The sequence below is a fragment of the Pipistrellus hanaki genome, assembly GCF_964339955.1.
Source record: "Pipistrellus hanaki genome assembly, chromosome: 15".
Taxonomy (NCBI): domain Eukaryota; kingdom Metazoa; phylum Chordata; class Mammalia; order Chiroptera; family Vespertilionidae; genus Pipistrellus; species Pipistrellus hanaki.
The window spans coordinates 11,530,060-11,552,594 of NC_140517.1; the positions used below are offsets into that span (position 1 = coordinate 11,530,060).

Genomic DNA, 22,535 nt, shown 5'->3' on the forward strand with positions numbered 1-22,535 from the left:
CCCACTTTCGGACCCTGAGCCACGCTAGCCAGGCCACCCTTAGACATTTTGATTCTGTGGTCTGAAGTAAAACCCAGGAATTTAGATTTTTTTATTAAGTGCCCAGATAATTCTGATGTAGCCATAGATGAGTATTTGGAAACTACAAATAGAGCTAATCTAATAAAAACTATTTATTTAAAAATATATCTCTTAAATCACTGAAAACCATCATTGTAACTTTTTAAATTGTTGCACTTTTATTTATTTTTTTTAATTTTTATTTATTGATTTGAGAGAAAGAGAAACATCAAATTGTTGTTCCACTCATTTCTGCATCCACTCATTGTTGATTCTTGTATATGCCCTGACCTGGAGTCGAAACCTTAGCATATCAGGATGATGCTTTAAAAAACTGAGCTATTGGCCAAGGCTTGCAGTTTTAAATATATATAATGATTTCAGAGAGAAGGGAGAGGGAGAGATGATAGAAAAATCAACGATGAGACAGAATCATCAATCGGCTGCCTCCTGCATGCCCACTATGGGAGATCGAGTCCACAACCCAGGCATGTACCCTTGACCGGAATTGAATCCGGGACCCTTTAGTCCACAGGCCAACGCTCTATCCACTGAGCCAAACCAGCTAGGGCTACACTTTTATTTTTTTATTTTTTATTTTTATTTTTTAAATATATTTTATTGATTTTGTACAGAGAGGAAGGGAGAGAGATAGAGAGCTAGAAACATCGATGAGAGAGAGTCGATCAGCTGCCTCTTGCACACCCCCTACTGGGGATATGCCCGCAACCAAGGTACATGCCCTTGATCGGAATCGAACCCAGGTCCCTTCAGTCCCCTCTATCCATTGAGCCAACCCGGTTTTGGCTAGGGCTACACTTTTAATTTTAGAAAATAAATCAGTTATTACCTCCTAAAGTTTCTGGACTCCAATATTCGTATTATTTTGTAAAATGTGGGGAGTCATTTTGTGCAGTAATTGACAGATAAAGGACAATTAAATTCCTCCTGCTTGTAGAAAAAAAAGCAGCTTGGGCATGTAGTACATTAAGTTACCCTCTGGTTTGTTCCGTTCAGTAGTGATATTGTCTTCTTTGACACAGACCAGTTTATGTCTGACTTGGAACACCATCCATCAGGTTCAGCAGAGAAATGGCCTAACCACACTGAGCTCTCATGTCCACTTCCTTTCTGGAGAATCTAGAGGGTGAGTGTTGTTTGAAATGTGTCATTGTTTTTGTGCCCAAATCTGATATTTGCATGCTGTGGCTGGATTTGCATGTGTTACAAAGGAGGGGGTATACGTGGGCACCTTCTGGATAGGCCCACTCATTGTCTTTGGCACTGTAAGATTCTTCTTTTTTAATCTAACCATACTCTGGCTCTCACAGTTATGCTTATAACTTTAGTCTGGATTTAAATAAAAGGCAAGTGTTTAATTGGATCTATTAAAACCATATCAGAAAGGGGTCCATCTACATGAATCCTATGGCTTGGTTACTGAGTAAATTAGATTGCTTAATCAGGTGTGTAAGCCTACTCATTTCTGGTCAAGTATTCTTTCTTGATGGGAGGCAGTATGGGATGGAAATAAAGCAGGAAATTAGATATATCAGAGGCAACCTGGGTGGCCTGCGCTATTGGCCGTGTTTCACTCCTGGTGGTTCATTTTAGAAGGATTTCACAGAAATGGAATCAGTGTTTTGGGAGGCAGGGGCCTAGGTAATTTAGATTTGGAAAGGGGCTTAGAAATCATGTTCACTACCGCAAATCTTTATATTTAGGATACCAAACAGGACACCACAGCCTTGGCTTCTCCTAGAAGCAGGACATACTGTGGTCTCACACCATTCTTGTCTCTAATTATGAAAGGAATAAAAGTGGCAACTAAATTCCTGTATATCTGTAAAACCAGAAGAGTTATAACCAGAAGGATTTAACTTAATTTCCTCATATTATGGTTCAGAAAATCAGTTGAAGAAAGATTAATTGCCCTAGTTGCATCACAGCTGAACCTAAAAGATTAAAACTTATTTTTTCCAGTGTTTACCCCATTGCTCTTCCTGTGTGTGAAGCAATGATCTTGGTAAGTGTTTATGTGGGGTACAGAGATTAATGAGTAACTAAGGCATGAACAAGAATTAAGAACATAGAGACAGCAGGCAGTATAGATAACTCCTTTAAGACAAAAAGAAATGAAAAGGAAAAAATTAGACATAGAGGGTAGTGTGGAGTCTAGGGTTTTTGTTTGCTTTCTTACTTGTTTGAAATAGGCTTACCCATATTTAAGCAATGATGAGAATGATCCAGGAGGGGAGGTGGGTAGACTGATTAAAGAAATGGCCTAACCACAATGAGCTGTCATGTCCAGTTCCTTTCTGGGGAATCTTGAGGATTCTAGATTTTAAAAAACTGATGGAGCAAGGTGTTGAAAGAAACATATGGGATCCATAGCACAGGTGGTAAAATGAGTTATGTGGATTTAGGACTTGATGGCTCTGGAACGCAGGTTTGGCCCCTAGAGGTAATAAATGTGGTAGTCAACAGTATATAGAAATGGACAAGACTATACAGAGAAAATATACAAAGTGAAAAAAAGTGAGAAATAACAGAATCTTCTGTTAATCCTAAAATTCTAATCTCATATCTTAACTCAAATTGAAAAGTTTTAGAAGTTTTTTCGTATTTCAGTTTTTACTGATACAAAAGGGTACATGCTGATACTTGAATATACTTTCAGGTACCTGTGTACTGTTTACTCACCTGGAGATTTAACCTTTTCTAGAGGAAAGATCTGTAAGACACTGAGTATAACAACACACATCTAAGTTTCTTAAAAAGAAAGGACCCTTAATAACAGGTCTAATCACCCCCTCAGTCAATTATGGTGGGGAAAAGTGTCATAATTTTTCTTTACTAGAATTAAAGCTAATTTTATTTATTTTTCTTTTTATTTTTTTAATATATTTTATTGATTTTGTACAGAGAGGAAGGGAGAGAGAGAGAGAGCTAGAAACATCGATGAGAGAGAGTCATCGATCAGCTGCCTCTTGCACACCCCCTACTGGGGATATGCCCGCAACCAAGGCACATGCCCTTGACCGGAATCGAACCCGGGACCTTTCAGTCCCCAAGCCGACGCTCTATCCATTGAGCCAAACCGGTCTCGGCTTAAAGCTAATTTTAAAAGTAAAGGATATCTTCAATCATTGTGCATAATCAATCTGTTCTGTGGTTACAGGCTGACTAGAGTTCAGGGTAAATTTTAAAATAACTTAAAAAGCTGGCATGATAGAATTCAAACTGGTTATTTTGGTTCTTGCTTAAAATATATAAATATTCTTTCTGTGTTACCTTTTGGTGGTGAGTTTTGTTTTTGTCAAATATATATCCTAGGGCCTGACCAACGTGGCTCAGTGGATGAACGTTGAGGTTGAACCAGGAGGTCACAGTTAGATTTCTGTTTTGGGCTCAATCCCCAGTGGGGGTGTGCAGGAGGTAAACGGATCAATGAAACCATTGATGTTTCTGTCTCCATCCCTCTCCCTTCCTCTCTGAAATCAGTAAATAGTGTGTGTGTGTGTGTGTGTGTGTGTGTGTGTGTGTATTTTTTTAATATATTTTATTGATTTTTTTACAGAGAGGAAGGGAGAGGGATAGATAGAAACATGTATGAGAAAGAAATATCAATCAGCTGCCTCCTGCACACCCACCTTGACCAGAATTGAACTTGGGTCTCTTTAGTCCACTGGCCAATGCTCTATCCACTGAGCCAAACCTGTTAGGGCTATTTTTTTTTTTTTTTTTTAAGCTGGCTTAAAAAGTAATAATATAGCCGAAATCGGTTTGGCTCGGTGGATAGAGCTTCGGCCTGTGGACTGGAAGGTCCCAGGTTCAATTCCGGTCAAGGGCATGTACCTTGGTTGCAGGCACATCCTCAGTGGAAGGTGGGCAGAAGGCAGCTGATCAATGTTTCTCTCATCAATGTTTCTAACTCTGTATCTCTATCCCTCTCCCGTCCTCTCTATTAAAAAAAAAAAAAAATCAATAAAATATATATATTTTTTAAAGTAATAATATAGGTTAGGCCCTGGCTGGTGCAGCTAAGTTGGTTGGAGCACTGTCTAGTACACCAAAGGTGGTTGGTTCAATCCCTGATTGGGGCACATTCAGGAGGCAATTTATCAGTGTTTCTCCCCCCCCCCCCCCCCCCCCGTTTTTCTCTCTCTCTAAAATCAATGCAAAACATATCATAGGGTAAACATTAAATAATAATAATAATATAAGCTAGGTTACTATAATGGAATTCCCAAAATGCAGTGGCTGAACCACTGTTGGAGGTTTCTTTCTCACCTCATGGTAAATAAGAGATCGGATTACTTTCATTGTTTAGGTATTGTCAGAGTGGAGTCATCACTTTGAGTTTTAGCTCAAAGTAAGGGGTAGGGAAGGAGAGGCCATTAAGCAAGTGATGAGGAAGATGCACACATGACTTTCACTTACATTTCATTGGAGAAAACAAATCACATGGCCATGCTTAACTATAAAGGGAAAGCTGGGGAAGGAGTCTATAGCTGAGTGGCCATGCAACTAGGTAAACTCAGTTATCAGAGAAGAATGAACTAGGACAGTTACCTTCTAAATTTTCAGGAACTTTTTCTGTCTTTAGCTTTTTAAGGCAAATTCATCAGATTTTCATAAATGGGAATTGATTCTTCAGCTCATGCCATAAATATTGAATTAAGTATTTCATGTATTTAGATGGTGTTCTTTTGTTATTGTTTGTTTTAAATATTTTTTAAAATGTTATTATTGATTTCAGAGAGACAGGGAGGAGAGATAGAAAAACATCAATGATGAGAGAGAATCACCAATTGGCTGCCTCCTGCATGCCCCCTACTGGGGCATACTGGGCATGTGCCTTTGATTGGAATCAAACTTGGGACCCTTGAGTCTGCAAACCAATGCTCTGTCCACTGAGCTAAACTGGCTAGGGCTAGATGGTATTTTTATAACTTATCAAATAATCTAAAAGCAAATCTTAGCAAAACTGTGCTATAGAGTAGTAAACCAATTTCTCATTTATTTAAAATTATTTCTATCTCTTTACTTCCAAATTTCTCATTTCTCCAAGTGAAATTCAAAAAATTATCACACCTACATATAGCCTTCATTTTATAAAATATGTCTCCATAAAATTGTTTACCAGAGAATGAATATACCTTTAATCTTACGGTGTAGGGAAGGGAAGAAAAGATAAATTTGCCAAACTTTGAATGTTCATGGCAGCCTCAAGATGAAATATATAAAGTGAAGTCTAATTATTTTGAAAAATCCGCTCAAGATGCTCCGTTGTTAGCTATAAAGGCCTTTGGACTTTTCTGCCTGGATTTCCCTGCTCCTCTCCACCTGGTGGGGAGACTTCACACCATTTCACACTTGTCAGCTCTGACTCTAAATCCTTCATCATTGGAAATGGCTCTAAAGAGGCCTGATGTTACTGAAATACCTCATTCCTGTGTGTAGAAATAGCTGTTCAGTGGACTGCTTATTTGAACATTTCTTGGATTAAAAAAAAAAAAAGGTGTTTTTTCTTACAGTACATATTGTTGATGGCTCTACCTCTGTTGTGGTGGCACAAGCAATCCAGGTGTTGGGGTAGTAGGAGTTGAGGATGGGGGTTACCACAAGTGGGCCAAATGCTGTGACCTACATAACCTCTTAGTATGGCTGTGGAGGGTTGTTGACTCTTGTTCTAGGCTTTTAATTTACTTTAGTCTTTAAAGCAGGAAATGATAAAATTGCACAGTAGGGGCATAAATAACTATGTTCTTACTAGAGACCTGATGCACAAAATTCATGTACTTGGTGGGGGGGGGGGGGGATTCAGTGGAAAACAAAGATAGACAAGGTCTCTGCCCTACAAGGTGACTTGAATGTGAGCTGGGTGGGTACTTGCTTCTCTATTTGGCTGTTTGCCACTGCTGTGAGACCTTCTAAAATAGACACTATCAGAATCAAAAATCAGATGTCATGTATTAGTCTAACATTCACTGGTCCCCTTCCTACCCTAGTGAATTCTCAGTGCATTCGCTCCAAATAATTTCCAAGTAATTATATCAAATTAGGATCTATTTATTCAATCATCAGAAATTAATGTTTTCTCAGTAATGAGGCCCTTGCCTTTCAGGAGCTCACAACCTGTTTGAGAGACAAACCATGATGCCTACTGATAATTTAACATGATGCACAGGGACCACGGGCCATCCTTGTGCTCCCTTTGTGTGGGACTAACCCATCGATCCACACATAGAATCCACTGAAAACACTGTTCCTTTTCTTTTAAAATATGTTTTTATTGATTTCAGAAAGGGAAAGGAAGAGAGAGAGAGAGAGAAACATCAATGATGAGATAGAATCATTGATCAGCTGCCTCCTGCACAACCCGTCCTGGGGATTGAGCCTGCAACCTGGGCACGTGCCCTTGACCAGAATTGAACTCTTCAGTCCACAGGCCAAAATGCTCTATCCACTGAGCCAAACTGGCTAGGGCTGAAAACAGTTTATTATGTAGTTTGGAATAACAGAGGTCCCAAGTCTGCCTTAATCTATTTATGTCCCCTGTATATTCTCACTAAATGCTAGATGAGTGCTGTGTGTGTGTTTTTAAAACATGCATCACTAGTGACGCGCTGCCCGGAATCCCGGGAGACCCAGGACACCCCCCCCTCCTGTACCAGGGCACTGCCATGAGTCCCGGAGCCCCACGCCCGCACGGCCAGGGTGAGTCCTGGAGTGCCGCCTGATGCCCCGCTCCAGGCCAAGCGGAGAGGTGTCCACAAGGGGCCACGGAAACCCAGCAGCCGCTTGTGATGGAGTTACAGAATCCTTTTATACAGGATACTTAGGAGGAAACGGAAGAGAAAATGTATTGTCATGCAAAGCATCCTTGTAACTTTTCATTTACATAGAAACTTATATTCCATAGCTGCCAGTTATTTCTAACAGTTAGGAATAGGTTTAGATTAATTCCATCCTTTGCAAACCATCATGATAGTCAATAAATCCTAGATTTACTTAAAAAGCATCCTCTCATATGCCTGTACCAATACCTTCAAAAATTGGTCTCAATTAGTGATTACTAGCTTGCCAGCACTGATTAATCATCACTTTTGTAATTAGATTCCTTTAGCTGCTTAGTCCCTACTTCTTTACTATTCTACATTAAATACTAGCCACAATCAAACCAAATCTTCATCCTTTATTTCTTTGCCTTTCTGAGTGCTGCCACTTAAAAATTTGTCATTTACATAAAAATACACTTCTACACTCGAAAGAAATTGTATTAGTTTAACACCGTAGTAAAAAGAAATGGAGTCTTAGATATGTGAAGTAATTTGTCCAAGGACACACATAGAGTTAGTGGCCAAGCATGTATTAAAATCAAAGCTAATTTCTCAGCTACTCTTCTGCTTACATGTGTGCTTCCTCCGTTCCTATCTTATCAGAGTACAATGCTACTCCCTCTCATTTTCAGCTTTCTGCTCTTTGGTGAAACTATAAGCCTTAGCCCATTCTTCCAGGTCTCTAGCATGGAGATGCCTAAATCTCTTTGCTCTAAATATTCACTATAGTCCTTTGCCCACAAGATTTTTCCAGTTGGATGTTCTCATTTCTAATTCCAGACCTAACCTACCTAACCACCTTTCTCTTCCAAATGCCTCTTCAGCTTATTTCCAATAGTGACAGCACCATTCTTTCTAGATTCAAAACTGTGGTGGTGTCAGTCCTTTCGTCTCTCCCTCTTCCTACCAAAACTACACTACTTTCACTTTCCCTCCCCTAGTATCACCTTTGTCCCAGGTCCTTTGCATTTTCTTTTTCTAAATGATTTTCCTGCTTTAGTCTTTTGGCTTCTAAAAAGTGACAGGTATTTTTAAGCTGACTCTACCATTTATTTACTAAGCAAATTATGTGAACTGTCAAAGACTCGGTTAACTGATGTATAAAGCAGGGTAGTAGCGATCTTAAATGTTGTGAAGATTAATTGAAATAAGATATAAAATTTCAGTTAGAAAGTCTAACTTATAGATGTTCAATATTTATGAAATGAATAAAGGTTAGTTCCCTTCTCCTTATAGCCATAATGAGTTTGAAGAATTTTTTTTTCTAGCCAAAGCCGGTTTGGCTCAGTGGATAAAGCTTCGGTCTGTGGACTGAAAGGTCCCAGGTTCGATTCCGGGACATGTACCTTGGTTGCGGGCACATCCCCAGTAGGGGGTGTGCAAGAGGCAGCTGATGGATGATTTTCTCTCATCAATGTTTCTAACTTTCTATCCCTCTCTCTTCCTCTCTGTAAAAAATCAATAAAATATATATATAAAAGAATTTTTTAACTACCTAAACTATAAAAAGATTAGATGTTAATACTTGAAGATTTTTTAAAAAGATTGTATCTCTTTTGATCTACAACCACATCAAACTCATAAGTGTAGAATTTTTTTTTATCTTGGTCTATTTGTTTATAACAGCCTTGAAAATGTGCAATTCAGTGATTTTTGGTATATTCACATAGTTATGCAACCATTACCACTATCTAATTTTTGAACATTTTCATTATTCCAAAGAGATTCCATATGCATTAGCAGTTACTCTCATAAGTCCTGGAAACTGCCTATTTTATGTCTATATGGATTGGCTTGTTCTGGCCATTTTATTCAAATGGAATCAAACAATATATGGCCTTTTGTATCTGGCTTCTTTCACTTAGCATATTTTTTTTAAAATATATTTTATTGATTTTTTACAGAGAAGAAGGGAGAGGGATAGAGAGCTAGAAACATCAACGGGACAGATACATCGACCAGCTGCCTCTTACACACACACACACACACACACACACACACACACACACCGGGGATGTGCCCGCAATCAATGTACATGCCCTTGACCTGAATCGAACCTGGGACCTTTCAGTCTGCAGGCTGACGCTCTATCCACTGAGCCAAACCGGTTTCAGCTAGCATAATATTTTCAAGTTTCATCCATGTTTTAACATGTTTTAGAACTTCATTTTTTTTTTATGGCTGAACTAGAGGCCTGATGCACGAAATTCGTGCACTGGGGATGGGGGGGGGGCGGTGTGTGGAGTCCAGCCTGAGCCCTCTCACAATCTGGGAACCCTCACTCCTTACCATCTGCCTGTTTGATGCTCCTTACAGCTCGGCTCGCTGCTCCTTAGTGCTGCCATGGAGGGGGGAGAGGACCTTGCCACCGCTGTTGTGCTCACCAGCTGAGCCCAGCTTCTGGCTGATCACCAGGGGGCAGCTCTGTGTTGAGCATCTGCCCCCTGGTGGTCAGTGTGCATCGTAGCAACTGGTCATTCTGATCATTCCGCCGTAACAATCGCTTGGGCTTTTATTATATAGACTAGAGGCCTGATGCACAAAATTCATACAAGAGTAGGCCTTCCTTCCCTTGCTGCTGACACTGGCTTCCCTCTGGGACCTGGGCTTCCCACCGGCTGCCTGCAGGCTCACGGGACCCGGGCTTCCCTCCGGGTGCCAGCAGGCATCCAGGACCCAGGCTTCTCTCGCAGCCCCGGCTTCATCCGGAAGGTCATCCCGTCTAAATAGCATATTATGCTTTTATTATTATAGATAATATTTTGTTGTATGGATAGGCCACATTTTGTTTATCTGTTCACCATTTTGTAGACATTTGGGTTGTTTACATTGGGGCTGTTATGTATAATGCTAATATGAACATTTGAGTACAAGTTTTTATGTGGTATGTTTTCAGTTCTTTTATTATATGCCTAGGAATAGAATCTTTAATTGATAAAGCAGTTTCATTTCAAAGCAGAGTTCTCATGGCAAGAGAACTAAAGTTTCTTATTTGGGGTGTTTTCTTCTATGTTGGTTCCTTAATATTGAAATTCTTTGCACTAGACCTCACCAGAGCACTGTGTTCCCAGGCATGGAAACCAACAGAAAAGCAAGAGCCTGCAATCAGAAAGCATCAGAAACAATACAAAAGCCCCCACATAATAAAGGATGCTTTCATAAACATAGGGTAACAAAATCCCAGTGGCTTACTCTCAACAAAGCATTCATTTCATTCACTTTATATATGAGGTGCACTGTAAGATCAGGTGCAAATTAAGGAAAAGTTAGGTTCAGTGAACACATTTATGAAAAGTATCCTATCCTTTGCTCTAGAACAGTGTTTCCCAAACTTTTGACATATATGTACCCCTTTTATAATTTTCGTAACGCTGAGAACCCTTTGTCAAAAAGAAGGAAAAAAAAAATGGATGTGTTAGGCGCAGCTAAGCACGGTGCAGTGCATATCCCCACCAAACTCCGGTGCAACGCGTACCCCCACCAAACTTCCCGTACCCCTGGGGGTACGCGGACCACACTTTGGGAAACACTGCTCTAGAGCATGAACCTTTAGAGTGAGCAACATTTCTCTGTTCCCTCGGCCATCCACCTTCACAACCCAACTGAACTGAAAGGGGGGGAGAGGTATCTGAAACAATTTATAGAATATTTCCATTCACCTCAGGAGCAGGTTTCAAGCACTGTCTTCACCTTCATAGAAAGCCAGGGCAAGAGGAAAAATGGCTTTGAAATAGAGGTTGGCGTTGAGCATCATGGTCAGTCACCCAGAGGGCACTAATTACTCTCCCTTTTGTTTTTCAGTGAACGAGATAATTGGGAGAGACATGTCTCAGATTTCGGTTTCCCCAGGAGCAGGGGTGAGCAGGGAGGCCCCCCTCCCTGGGCCCGATTCCTTGGATTTAGGAAGATCTGATGGGCTCTGACAGTGCTTGCTGCAGCCTTGCATCCACCACCACCATATACTTCTCAGCATGTTTCTGTCCTTGGACCTTGGGCTTCCAACTCTGCGGCCTTCAGGACTGGTGCCAGGAGTTGGGACCGCTGGGGAAAGCGGCGGTCCGCCACCTCAGGACTTGGGTAGATTTTGTAAAAGAACAGCAGCAGCAGAGGCTGTTTGAGCTTTGGGGAAACGAGCTTTGCTTTTTATTTTTGAATAGGATACTTTTATATGATGGGTGCTTTGAGTGTGAACGCAGCAGGCTCTTCATTTCAGAGGTGCTGCTTTTGCAGGTGACCTCATTGCTTAGCTAGAGTTAGTGATTTGAACTGCTTTGTGGTCATTTGAAGGACCTTTTAGCTTTAATGATATTTTTAAAATAGGAACTTTTGATAAAACTTTCCAGAGGCAAACATACAAGAAAAAATTGTCCAAGCCCACACCTATGCCTCAGAAACTCAGCATGTGTCCTGAAGCCTTTCATAGATCCATAGGAAATAAAAGCCAAATGTAGCTCATACCTCTGTAAAAGTAAACTGTTAGGTAAAACGAGGAGACCATTCCAATCATTGAAGCGTTGGAATACTAAATGACATTCCAGAGTATAGCCTTTTTGTAACTTTCTAGATCTTCCTGCAGTCTCTCCATTCTGACTTCATGTTGAAATTGCTTTTTTCCCTCAGGGCCTTGGGTAAGATAGCTACTTATAAGGTGACTGTGAAAGGTGAGGTTTTAGCTTCATAGCTTTAAGTCCCTGCCATCCTACAAACAAGTGCTCTTCCTTTTTGTGTCCTTTTCTAAGTGGGAGCATTAGCCTTTGGCTGCTCTGTAACCTTTGAAGCCAGTCTCATGATGGTTTAGGCAACTTGGCTGGTTCTAACTCACCTCCAGGGGTCAGGCTGTGTCAGGAGTTAAGCACAAATGAGCGATGCTTCAGAACAAGAGCAGAGAAAACAAGACTCCAGATGGGAAGCTTTTAAGATTCATACTGGCACAGAAGGCTTATCCCTCATCTGTTTACAGCCTGAAAAGATTCTCACCTACCCTGTTCCATCTGCATGGCCTAAACACCAGCCTTTTCCCAAAAAGGTTTTGAGCCAAATCAAAAAATGAGGTAGCATCCTAAACCTGACCCTCCAGACCAAAGATGCCCTGGTGCTGCTGCAGGTGAGGCTGGCACTCAGGCAGGGGCCAGCAAGAAACTCCAGCCTGCTGTCTACCAAAGGAGTGCCCAGCTTGGGTGCTTTTTCCAAGCCCATCCTTCCCACACCCATTAACAGGATAAGTTACTTGGTCCAAGGCCTGGGCCATTTCAAAGCTCCTGGAGCTTGTAGTGTGTTCTCATGTGAAACGATGTACTTTTATTTATTCAGAGAGCAAAATTTTTGAGTGCCTCCATATGAGACTGTGTGCTAGTCTGGTTACAGGTCTGATGTTACTCCAGGGGATTGTGGGACCTAGATGCCAGGATTCTCTATGAGACTGAGTCCTGGGCAGAGGAAGCTCTTTCACTGCCTACCACCTAGTCACCCAGGTAGGAGCTATTGACCCAGGATGAGGAAGCGTTTGTTTTTCTCTCTAAGCTGTTTTAGCTTTCTCCCTTAAAACTAGTGAAGAAAAGATGTCTGTCCTTCAGCAGATCACTCTGGTCCTCTTGGAGCTGGGTGTTGTCATATTTTCTTTGAAAATGTAGTGTAGTGAGATATTTCAGGCCACGGTTGGAAGCCCACAGCTTTCTCTGGAGGTTGTCGGGGGCTGGCTAATAAGATGCAGTTCCACAGAGCTGGTCAGACTTGCCGCCACCCTTCTGTCCCTGGCATAGTGCCTCACATGGGATTCTTGCAAAAGTTCTCTTTGCAGGACCCATTGGGGGTGGCTTTGTTGTCCTCAAGAATAAAAGCCTCTATGATCCAGAGTTGCTATGCACCAAATTTCGATGCCTTTTAAATACCTTGATGCCTGTAGCACTAGAAATGCTTTCCTATTTAAAATAAAAGTTGAATTTTAAAATAGAGCTTTGTATACTATGTAAGCAGTTTTGTATCAGCTTTGTAAAAGCTTTGGTGTAAGAGTTCATATTTTTTGGCTTTGTAGATAAAGACTTACATTTTTGTGCAACATAGTGGTATTAAAGCACACATCCATTGGACTATGCAATTTGGGTTCTAGTTAGCAGCATTGAGCAGTTGGGCATGTCCTAGCACCTACCCTTACCCCCTCCAGCCAGTGTGAGATCTTGGATTGAAGAGTGGGATGAGCAGCCCTCAGCTTATTCGAGATGCACAGAGAAACATGGCTGCAAACAGCTCTAAAAGGAACAGCTGTCTCCGGGGTCACGTGTGGCGCTGCCGCCCGGGGTGCAGCCCACCGCTGCCCAGGGCTGGTCACTATCGTCAGCGCTCTGCTGGGTCTGGCTGTGAAGCTGTTTTTGACATTCAGAACAGATGGTCATCTTTAAGGCTCAGATGGGCTCAAGTTGAAACCTCGTATTTTATAAAATGGATGATGTTCAGTTTACAGCACTCGGGATTGTGTTTTCTTGTACATTTTGTATTTTAAAACCTTTTATAGGAGTACAGTGCTCCTTACACAAATACAAAGGGAAGAGCCAGCAATTCAGGCTCCGGTTACAGTGCTGAAATAATAAACGATGACAGGTCAACAGTCTCCTTGAAATCTGCTTGAGTTTTCCTCTGCCTGGGGCGGGTGAGGAGCCCTTCACCCGGGGGGCCAAAGCTAAGGGCACTTTGGCTTTTAAAAAGTCCAGATGGTTAGGAACCTTTGTTTATTTTCTGGAGAGGGTAGAGTTCCAATTCTTGCTGCAGCTTCAGTTCTGCATCCTCTAATGGGTGCAAAGGACATTCCACCATGTCTGCTCAGTTCAGGACAACTGGCCTGCCCAAGGTGTGTGCGGAAAGTAGGCAGAAAAGTCTGCTTTAAAATTCGAGCCTGAGTTTTATGTGAGGGCCTCCTGCCCCCTAGTGTCCTCTGGGGATACTGCAGTACAGTCATCAAAACGGCCTATGGTTTTGCAGTCTCTCTGGCATTCCTTGTGCCAAGCTGGAGGGGGCTGGCAGCCTTAAGTAGGACCACCCCTGGCACAGTGTGGCCATTGAGGTCCAAGCATCCTGGGGACTGGGCCAACACTCTCTGTTTCTCTGCTCCCCCACCAGAAGCTCCAGGAGTCATACATTGAAGGCACCAGGGCTTACATTTTAAAAAAGAAGGCAAGCCTGCTGTGGATGTCAGCCCCACAGTATCTGTGGGCATGGGCCATAGCCAGAGCAGGCCAAAGGCTCTCCAGGTGCCACTCAAGAGGCCCAGGCCAGGCGTTTGGGAGCAGGGTAGCACCATTCCACCCCCAGCCCTACATCCAAGACTCAACCATCATCTTCGGGGCGAACAGCAGAGCAGTAAGTGGGGGGGTGGAGCTGGGGCTGAGCTCCTCCGAGTGCCTTCAGAGAGAAGTCGCCAGGATGAGGGCACTGGTTCTCCGGACGCAGGAGACGTGTTAGCTGAGGACATCAGCCAGCTCTTGCCTCCTGACTCCCTCACCTACAAACACACCCACTCTTTGGGGGCCTGTAACACAGTGCGGGCTGGGTCACCAACAGGCATTAGGCTGGTGTAGTCATCTGGGGCGAGCTGCAGAAGGAACAGAGATTTAGGGCAGGGAGCTCTAGGCTCAGCCCCCCAATCCCCAAACCCCCCTAGTCACACCTCACCTGGTAGGCCTGAAAGACATTGAGCAGATCCTTCATACCAGCTGTGTATGGGACACCCTGCATACGGACCAGGGCTCCTGGTTGGGACAACACTGAGGTAGGAGCAGTAGCCAGGGCCGCAGGGGGCGTGGTGAGGTAGCCGACAGTGGTGGGAGAGACGGGGGGGCTAGGGTGGGAAAAGCAGGGTTTTAGTCCAGTCCTACCTATGGCCTACCCCAAGACTCTCCTCCCTCTCCCCTCGCCTCTGACTTATCCTGAGTTCATTTCAGTTCCTCCTCCCTAAAGCCCTGTCCTCTACGTCATCTCCAGTCTAGTTTGTAGATAGCATCAGCTATCACTCCCTTCTTTCAGACTGGAGGTTATCTGACCCAGGAACAGGGTCATGACCTTCCTCCAGACCAGGATAGGGGCAAGTCTATGCAGTTATCTCAGCAGCAGGGTACCTGGGGTAGTAAGCTGTGTAGTTCATGTAGAGTTGAGTGGCTGGCCCGGGGTAGTAGGCAATGGGGGTGGGGCCGGCAGGCACCCTGGCAGCTGGGAGCAGTGCCGAGGAGGGGTAGAGAGCTGCCGTCTCAGTGGGAATGAGCGTTGGGGTGGCTTGGAAGGTGGCGTAGGCTGGTGGCGAGAGGCCTAGAGGCAGAAGCAGACAGTATGTCTGCAGGGGGCCCAGCGCTGCCCAGAGTAGGGCAGCCAGAAAGAAATCCCCACTGCAGAAAGTGAAGGTTAAAACAACCTGGCACCCACATGCCTGCTCCCTCCCCAGCCCTGGGATACTCACAGGGTAGTTTGCAGGGTGGGGGAGACATGCCACTGCGACCCAGAGTGCCCCCCATCAGCACGCGGCTCATCTCCTCTGTGGAGCAGGGGACTACCTCCACGTAGCGCTCCTTCATCACTTTCTTATGGCAGCGCTGCGAAGCGGCCAAGGCCCGCTCTGCCGACGTCATCTGGATGAAGGCGTCGCCGGAGGGCCGGCCCTGTGCACACCGTCTTATAAGCAGTCTGTCCTGTCAGCAAGGGCCCTCACTCCCACCCACGCGCTCCTCTCCGTGTGTCCCCCGCTGGGCAGCAGCCTCACCTGCTGGTTGAGCACCATGTGCACACCATGGGGCCGGATGTCCGCGGCGGCCTCCCCCAGGAAGCTCAGGATGTCTTCGATGGTGGCCGTGTAGGGCAGGCCTCGGAGGCGTACGCAGTCCCTCCCGGTCCCGGCCACCATCGGGAAGGGGATGGGCAGCAGTGGGGCCGACAGCGTGGGAAGGAGTGGACTGGACGCATAGCGGTTCAGGACCTGAAAGGAAGGCAGCAGCACCTGCTCATGCCACGTCGGGCAGGGCCACGGGGTGGAGTGGGGTGAAGGGGGCGCCCTGGAGGAGCACGTGAGGGCGGCGGGGGAGCCCTGGGCTCTCACCTGCTGCACCTCGGCGGCGGTGCTCCGGAAGAGTTCGATGTATCGCTTACCCAGCATGCCCTTGTGCCTGCGCAGGGCAGCCTGGGCCAGCTCCTCGCAGGCAAAGAGGGCAAAGGCGTCGCCCGTGGGCCGGCCGTCAGGGTGGCGCACGAAGAGCAGCCCGTCGGCGCCCCCCGTCACCGGGCACTCGGGCCCCAGGAAGTCCAGCACGTCCGCTGGCCCCGCCGAGAAGGGCAGCCCCCGCAGCCGCAGGATCACCTGGTCCTCCCGCGACAGGAACCGCGCCACCTCCAGCGATGTGCCTTGATGAGGGTGGCATGGTGGGAGTCACCTACTGACTTCACGCATGCCCTTCCAACTACCCCTCCAAACCTGGCACACAGGGGAGCAGAAAGGCAAGGGGTGGTGGGGAAGTGGGACGCGGGTCAAGAACCGGGGGGGGGGCGGCCCTAGCTGCTGCTGGGGGCACCACTCACCCCCTGCGATCTTGACAAACTCCTCTCCCGTGGCTTTGTACACCTGTGGGGACAGCGGGGACAGTCCGTGGGTCTCGGGCCTGAGGGAGGGGGCTGGCCTCGGCTCGGCTCCGCTCCACCCCCAGCCCGAAGCCCCACCTCAATGTAGCGGACACCCATGTGGTGCTTGTGTCTCTGCAACGCCAGGTCCCGCTGCTCGCTGTCCACAAAGCGGACCAGGGCCTCGCCGTTTCTTCGCCCCTGGGCGTTGAGGCAGAGGGCCACACCGCCCCTGTGGGGCCAGAGCTATGTTAGTGCCTCCCGGGCAGGCCGGCCCTCCCGGGCCCCCCATCGCACTGCACCCACCTGGCAATGTTGAGTCCTTTGAAGAAGCGGGCCACGTCCTGGTCCGATGACTGCCAGGGCAGCCCACGGGCCCGGACCACCGTCTCGCTGTCCACCACCTCGGCCTTGCTGCTGCGGGGGGGAGGGCCCAGGGTCAGAGCTCTCTCTCTGTCCCGTTAACAAGGGTGCCTTACTACTGTCACCCCCATCCCTGCCCGGCACTCACCAAGGTCCCGTCTCATATTTCTGCTTTATCACCTCGGGCTTCGAAAACAACTGACCTGAGAGGAGAGGACAGTGGGAGTCAGCAGGGGCTGGTGGAGGGGGTCTCCCCACCAAACTCCTTTAAAAAGAGGACAGTTGAGGAGGAGGTGACAAAGGGGCTCCCCCCATATGGCCTCTCAGAAAAGCTAAGAACGAGGGAAGGGGACTTGGAGGAATGAATAGGCAGGCATCCACCCAGCCCCGGGAGAGATCGGGTAAACAGATGGTGAGGGGAACCTTACCGCTGGGCCCTTCGAGTAGGTGGAGGATGACAGCTACCATTGTCTTCACTTCCCAGACCCCAAAGTCATCCTCTGTGGCGTCCGTTTCCAGCCCCAACTCTACGACCGGTGAAATTACAATGAGGAAATCCCAGCATCGGAGGCTGGGGGCAATCGGCGTGAACACTATGACCGGTCTCGCCTAGGCCCAAGTCCCCTCCATAATAAGCATGGGAATCCCAGCAAGCACATTATGTTTTGGCCCTGCTCATGTATGCCCTGACAGAACCCCCCCAGCCCAGACATAGGTAGACATGTCTACTTTCCAAATGTGCCCCCGACATGCACTGAAGGACTCAGCAGATAATGCTAACTGGGTGTGTTCATACAACCCACCAGCATGCACATACTCAGACACAGAAAGCCTATGGCTGCCCCTCCACTCTAACCCCGCTGGGCCACAGGTACCCTGAGCCATGGTGGCCACGGTGAGGTCCCTGGCGAGGCGGGCGCTTGGGTGCTGCGCATGGAACTCTCTGCGGAGGTCGTAGAAGGAGAAGAAGGTGGCGGGGAGTACCAGGTTCTGGGGGCACACGTGAGCGGGGGTGAATAGACGGAACTGAGCGGCCCAGCCCCTCGATGACAGCAGATGGCCTGGGAACCCTGCCCCCTGCTGTGCCCTCGGCGGCAGCGGTGGCGTACCTTCCTAGAGGCCTCAGGGTGCAGGACCTGGCGCAGCAGCTGCTGTCCATCGGTGCAGAGCACATACGGGCCCCCGCCCAGCAGGGCCACATCCCCGATCACCAGCTGTGAGAACTGGGGAGAGAGAGAGACAGGCTCACAGCTGGGCAGGCAGGAAGGAGGAGAGCGGTGCAGGCTGCCAAGCTGGTTCTGCCAGATGTTCAGCCAGCCCTACCCTGTTTGGGGAGTAGGTGGCCATACCTGTTGGGCCTGGCTCTGCCGTTCCCTTTTTCCCCCCCCTCAGTCCACCATCAGCTTCTCCAGGCCAAAAGGGGGCAGTTACATACCCCTCAAACCCCCACCGCACACACTCCAGGCGTCTGGAGTGCGGCCAGAGCAAACACCTGGTGCAGTGGGGACAAGCAGGTGGGAAGGGGGGCGGGGCAGAGCAGGTTAAACCTGTCCCTGACCAGGCTCCACCCTCAGACAGGTGGGAGAGGCCCAGTCCCGCCTGAGGCCCATCCGGCTCACGGTCAACGGCAGCCCCGCCTCTAGGTCTGACCAACCCAGGGCCAGAGAAACTCCAAGGACAGAACTCCGCACCTGGACGCCAGGGGCAGCATGAGCTTTGACCCACACCCTATCGACCTGCTGGCAGGGAGCTGTTTGCACACAGAGGGGGGTGGCACTCCTGAAACTGCCCAGCCCCTCCCCCAGCCTCCATCCCCGTGGGAGAACAGGTATAAGCACTAAGCACAGCCCCCAGAAACTCCCTCCCCCACGCCAACTTCACAGTCTGAGACCGGTAGAGCAAGGCCACCCGGCTCTCCTGCAGCACACTCCCCAGGCGGGGGCTGGCCTGGAAGCCCTTCGGCAACACACTAGGCCGAGATATCTTTGTGCTTCCTCCATTCCCTCATCAGGAACTGCCAGGGTTGGAAAAATGAAAGAATGTGTGCGTGTAAAAAAAGCACTTAACACTCATTATCCTCAACAGGCAGACCCGGGTTGAGCACCGTGGTGAAGATCAGAGGAAACAGCAATGGGAACAGCCAGGCCAGGAGGCAGGGAGCCTCCAGGTGCGGCCCGGACAGCGCCCACGCCTGGACAGCCGGCCGGGGCAGGCCTCAACGAGCAGCTCCCCGAGCAGCTTCCACCTGGCGCGTCTGCCTCTGGGCCAGACACCGCCCTCCGCCCCCGCCCCCGCGTCTCCCGGGCTGGTGGTGGGTGGGCCGAGGTCGCAGCAGGCGGGAGGGACCGTGACCTATGACCAAGGCCCCCCCCTTTGGCCCTTTTCGGCTTCTGGCTACTGTCCTGAGAGGCCTGGCTGGGCAGGCTCCCAGGTTCCGTCTCAGCCTCAGTCCCCCGCCTCCGGCCGGCCGGGGGGGAACTCTAGGAAGGGTCTCGGGGCTCCACCCCCACCCCCTCCATAGGTGGATCTGGAAAGACTGAAAGGTAAGAACTCCCCGGACATGGCCGGCCGCACCCGCGAACACACGCACACGCGGGAGAGTCGATGCAAGTTTCAAACCACAGGAACCCGTCCTACCGCCCCGGCCAGTCCGCGCCGGCGCCGGGCCTGGCCTCCTCCCGCCGCCCCTCCGCGCGGAGAGGGGCCCGGTCCCGCCGCCCGCCCCGCGCCCGGCCCGCGCCCGCTCACCTGCTGCAGCACCTTGTCCAGCGGCTCGGCCCGCGCCAGGCTGTCGGCGCTCAGGCCGCTCGCCTCGCGGCACTGCGGGCTCAGGGCGGCCGCCTCGGCGCGCACCAGCGACTTGTGCAGCGTCCCCACCTGCGGGAGGCGGGGGGCCGAACCGATCAGCCCTGCGCCCCGGGATCCCGAAGCTCCCGGGGGTGGGGGGGCCGCCTCCCACCCACCCGCTCCGCACCCTACCTGGCGGCTCCGCGGCTCCACCACTTGCCACACCAGCAGGATCAAGTCGGTCTCGTCGGAGCCCAGATCCGGCCCCAGGGCGCCGGCCGTGGCCCCGAACAGGACGACCAGGGGGACCAGGGGCCCGGGCGGTTCCGGGCGGGGCTCGGCGGGAGAGCCGGCGGCGGGGCTCTGGCCCGGGGGCGGCGGCGGCGGGGGCTGCGGCGGCTGCGGGGGCGCCGGAGTCATGGCCGCGGAGAGAGGGGGCGCCCGGCCACGCACACGCGGACCGACGAGGCGCACGCTCGCACCGACCGACCGACCGACGGCAGACGCGGCGCGGCTTAGGGCGGGACCCCGGGCGTCGGGGGCGGCACCTGCGGCCCGGCTGGCGCAGTGGCTGGCGCAGTGGGCGCTGCTGGGACCCGCCCGCAGCAGCGCCCGGCGAGGCGAGGCGAGGCGAGGCGAGGCGAGGCGGGGCGGCTACCGCCCCAATCCTCTCCGGCGAGTTACCTGTGGGTCCCGGGCCACGTGACCGGGGCGGCCCTGGGAGCGGGGGGGAGGGGGGGAGGCTGCCAGAACCGGCCCGGGGCGCGCCAGGCTCACCCGCCCGCCCGCCTGGGCGTGCTTAGGACCCAGAGTCCCACTCCTCCCAGCCGGCTGGTTTCTGGGGCGACCCCACCCCCTCCTCCTCCACCCCCTCCTCTTCCCCACCAGGAGGCCTCAGCCAAGGAAACGGCCACACCAGAGGCCTCCTCTAGTCCTAAGGGGCACATGGGACTTGTGAAAATCACCGGGAGTCCCTATAGAAGGTGCGGGGGCGTCGGGCCGGCCTGGGGGTGGGGGTGGGGGGGGAGGGGGGACAGAAGTCCCCAAAGGTCAAAGGGGACGATCATCCTAGGCAGACTGGGGAGATGCCGAGAGGTCATGTAGGGCCGTGGGGGGTGGAGGAGGAGGTGTCCTGAGGTCAAAGGGCAGAGTTCGTCCATGCAGGTGGAGAGGCCAGGCCTCAGCCCGGCTCCGGGATGCGCGCCTGGTGCCACAGCGCGCGCGGAGGTGGAGGTGCGCGGGCCGGGGTGCTGGGAGGTGGAGGCGCGCGGGCCGGGGTGCTGGGAGGTGGAGGCGCGCGGGCCGGGGTGCTGGGAGGTGGAGGCGCGCGGGCCGGGGTGCTGGGAGGTGGAGGCTCGCGGGCCGGGGTGCTGGGAGGTGGAGGTGTGCGGGCCGGGGTGCTGGAGGTGGAGGCGCGCGGGCCGGGGTGCTGGGAGGTGGAGGCGCGCGGGCCGGGGTGCTGGGAGGTGGAGGCGCGCGGGCCGGGGTGCTGGGAGGTGGAGGCTCGCGGGCCGGGGTGCTGGGAGGTGGAGGTGTGCGGGCCGGGGTGCTGGAGGTGGAGGCGCGCGGGCCGGGGTGCTGGGAGGTGGAGGCGCGCGGGCCGGGGTGCTGGGAGGTGGAGGCGCGCGGGCCGGGGTGCTGGGAGGTGGAGGCGCGCGGGCCGGGGTGCTGGGAAGTGGAGGTGCGCGGGCCGGGGTGCTGCTGCTGGAGGAGGAGGAAGACACACCCCTACCCCGGCTCCAGAGACTGGCTCTCCAGGCCGGGCCAAGCCGGACGGTCCGGGCCAGGAGCCTCAGCCCTGCCCCACGTGGGGGCTCCAGCCGGCAGCCCGGCCCCTTTGGCGCGGGGCCCGGTGTGGCCGGGAGAAGAGCGCGCCGGCGGGCGGGGACCCGAAGCAGCAAACGCGTCACGTGCGCGCGCGCGGGCGGCCGAGCCTCTTCTCCTTCAGGGACCGGCATCCCGACCCGACAGTCCGGCGTGGAGGGGGCTCCCAGCGCCCTTTCTCCTCGTCCATCTCGGTGAGGCTCCTTGACAGCGAGTTTCCGGGCCGCCCTGTATTTCCCCCCCCCCCCAATTTCCCCGTGTATGTGACTTAAGAGACTCAGAATCCATCCGGTGGGAAAGAGGGACTCCAACCCGGCGAGAACAAAATCGTGGGGTGGCGCGGAAACCGCTTTGGCTCGGTGGATAGAGCGTCGGCCTGCGGACTGAAAGGTCCCGGGTTCGATTCCGGTCAAGGGCATGTGCCTTGGTTGCGGGCACATCCCCAGTGAGGGGTGTGCGGGAGGCAGCTGATGGATGATTCTCTCTCATCGATGTTTCTAGCCCTCTCCCTCTCTCTTCCTCTCTGTAAAAAAAAAAATCAATAAAATATATTTTTAAAACAAAAACAAAAAGAACGTGGGGTGGCCAAGACCGCGCTGAAACCGAGGCGGGAGCCGCACCCCGCGCGGTTTCGGAAAAGCAGGGCGTTGCGTCCGGGCCCTCGGACCCGGGGTGGCGGGGGCCTCCGGCGCCTCGCGCACTGAACCCACACTCCGGCGCGTCCCCATGGGGAGGATTGGGCCTGGAGCGCCGGGGTCGGAAGTAACCGGCACCGGGACACGGCCGCCCGGAGGGAGTGGGAAGCAGACGGTCTTTAATCCAGAGGCTTCCGGCGCCCAGCGCTTCCCCTGGGGGGGAATGTAGCCTGGTGTCCACGCGCCGCTGCCCTCTCCGGACCGCCCTCCCCTGGGGACGCCGAGCCAGCCGGGCCCGGGGGAGGGGAAGCGTCGCCTCCCGGGCCTCGCCCCCCTGAGATAAGCCCGGAATGTCAAATATTTGCTCGCGGGGCCGGGCGCCGAGGCGAGGGCAGGCCACGCCCCCCGGTGACGGCAGGCCCCGCCTCCTTCG

At 51.1% G+C, this 22,535-nt stretch overlaps 4 protein-coding genes across 7 annotated transcripts in view; 2 read left to right on the forward strand and 2 right to left on the reverse strand.

The window, feature by feature from the left end:
- NFATC3 (nuclear factor of activated T cells 3) overlaps nt 1–13,518 on the forward strand; it is an 88,732-nt gene extending 75,214 nt beyond the window's left edge. Inside the window, 3 exon segments of the mRNA XM_084861015.1 lie at nt 1,104–1,168; nt 1,171–1,207; nt 10,707–13,518. Coding sequence (XP_084717141.1) covers nt 1,104–1,168; nt 1,171–1,207; nt 10,707–10,828 — 224 coding nt within the window. The 3' untranslated portion in view covers nt 10,829–13,518.
- Nucleotides 1–22,535, reverse strand: part of LOC311610140 (dipeptidase 2-like) — a 564,319-nt gene that overhangs the window by 130,683 nt on the left and 411,101 nt on the right. The gene's annotated exons all lie outside the window — the stretch shown is intronic.
- PLA2G15 (phospholipase A2 group XV) overlaps nt 3,058–22,535 on the forward strand; it is a 42,860-nt gene continuing 23,382 nt past the window's right edge. Inside the window, exon 1 of the mRNA XM_084861124.1 lies at nt 3,058–3,169. Coding sequence (XP_084717250.1) covers nt 3,073–3,169 — 97 coding nt within the window. The 5' untranslated portion in view covers nt 3,058–3,072. The remainder of the gene's footprint in view (nt 3,170–22,535) is intronic.
- ESRP2 (epithelial splicing regulatory protein 2) lies at nt 13,611–20,549 on the reverse strand. 4 transcript variants are annotated; one of them, XM_084861031.1, is made up of 15 exons: nt 19,836–20,547; nt 19,605–19,733; nt 17,966–18,079; nt 17,732–17,846; nt 17,285–17,383; nt 17,005–17,059; nt 16,800–16,907; nt 16,593–16,725; nt 16,455–16,497; nt 15,979–16,280; nt 15,646–15,858; nt 15,346–15,544; nt 15,011–15,197; nt 14,568–14,733; nt 13,611–14,487 (listed from the first exon to the last, which is right to left on the reverse strand). In XM_084861031.1, the coding sequence occupies exons 1-15, from the start codon at nt 20,061–20,063 to the stop codon at nt 14,398–14,400; spliced, it is 2,181 nt and encodes a 726-aa protein (XP_084717157.1). In that variant the 5' UTR covers nt 20,064–20,547; the 3' UTR covers nt 13,611–14,397. The 4 variants fall into 4 exon arrangements, with proteins under 4 accessions (XP_084717157.1, XP_084717156.1, XP_084717155.1 ...); XM_084861030.1 differs by having other exon boundaries at nt 16,800–16,910; nt 19,836–20,545; XM_084861029.1 differs by having other exon boundaries at nt 15,646–16,280; nt 19,836–20,549.

What these genes read in the sequence shown, in the direction of transcription:
- ESRP2 (XM_084861028.1), bottom strand. Translation starts at nt 20,063, where the DNA reads ATGACTCCGGCGCCCCCGCAGCCGCCGCAGCCCCCGCCGCCGCCGCCC. An exon ending in TGGAGCCGCGGAGCCGCCAG is followed by an intron (nt 19,734 to 19,835) that starts GTAGGGTGCGGA and finishes CGCCTCCCGCAG; the next exon opens with GTGGGGACGCTGCACAAGTC. An exon ending in CCCACCCTGCAAACTACCCT is followed by an intron (nt 15,198 to 15,345) that starts GTGAGTATCCCA and finishes TTCTGCCTCTAG; the next exon opens with GCCTCTCGCCACCAGCCTAC.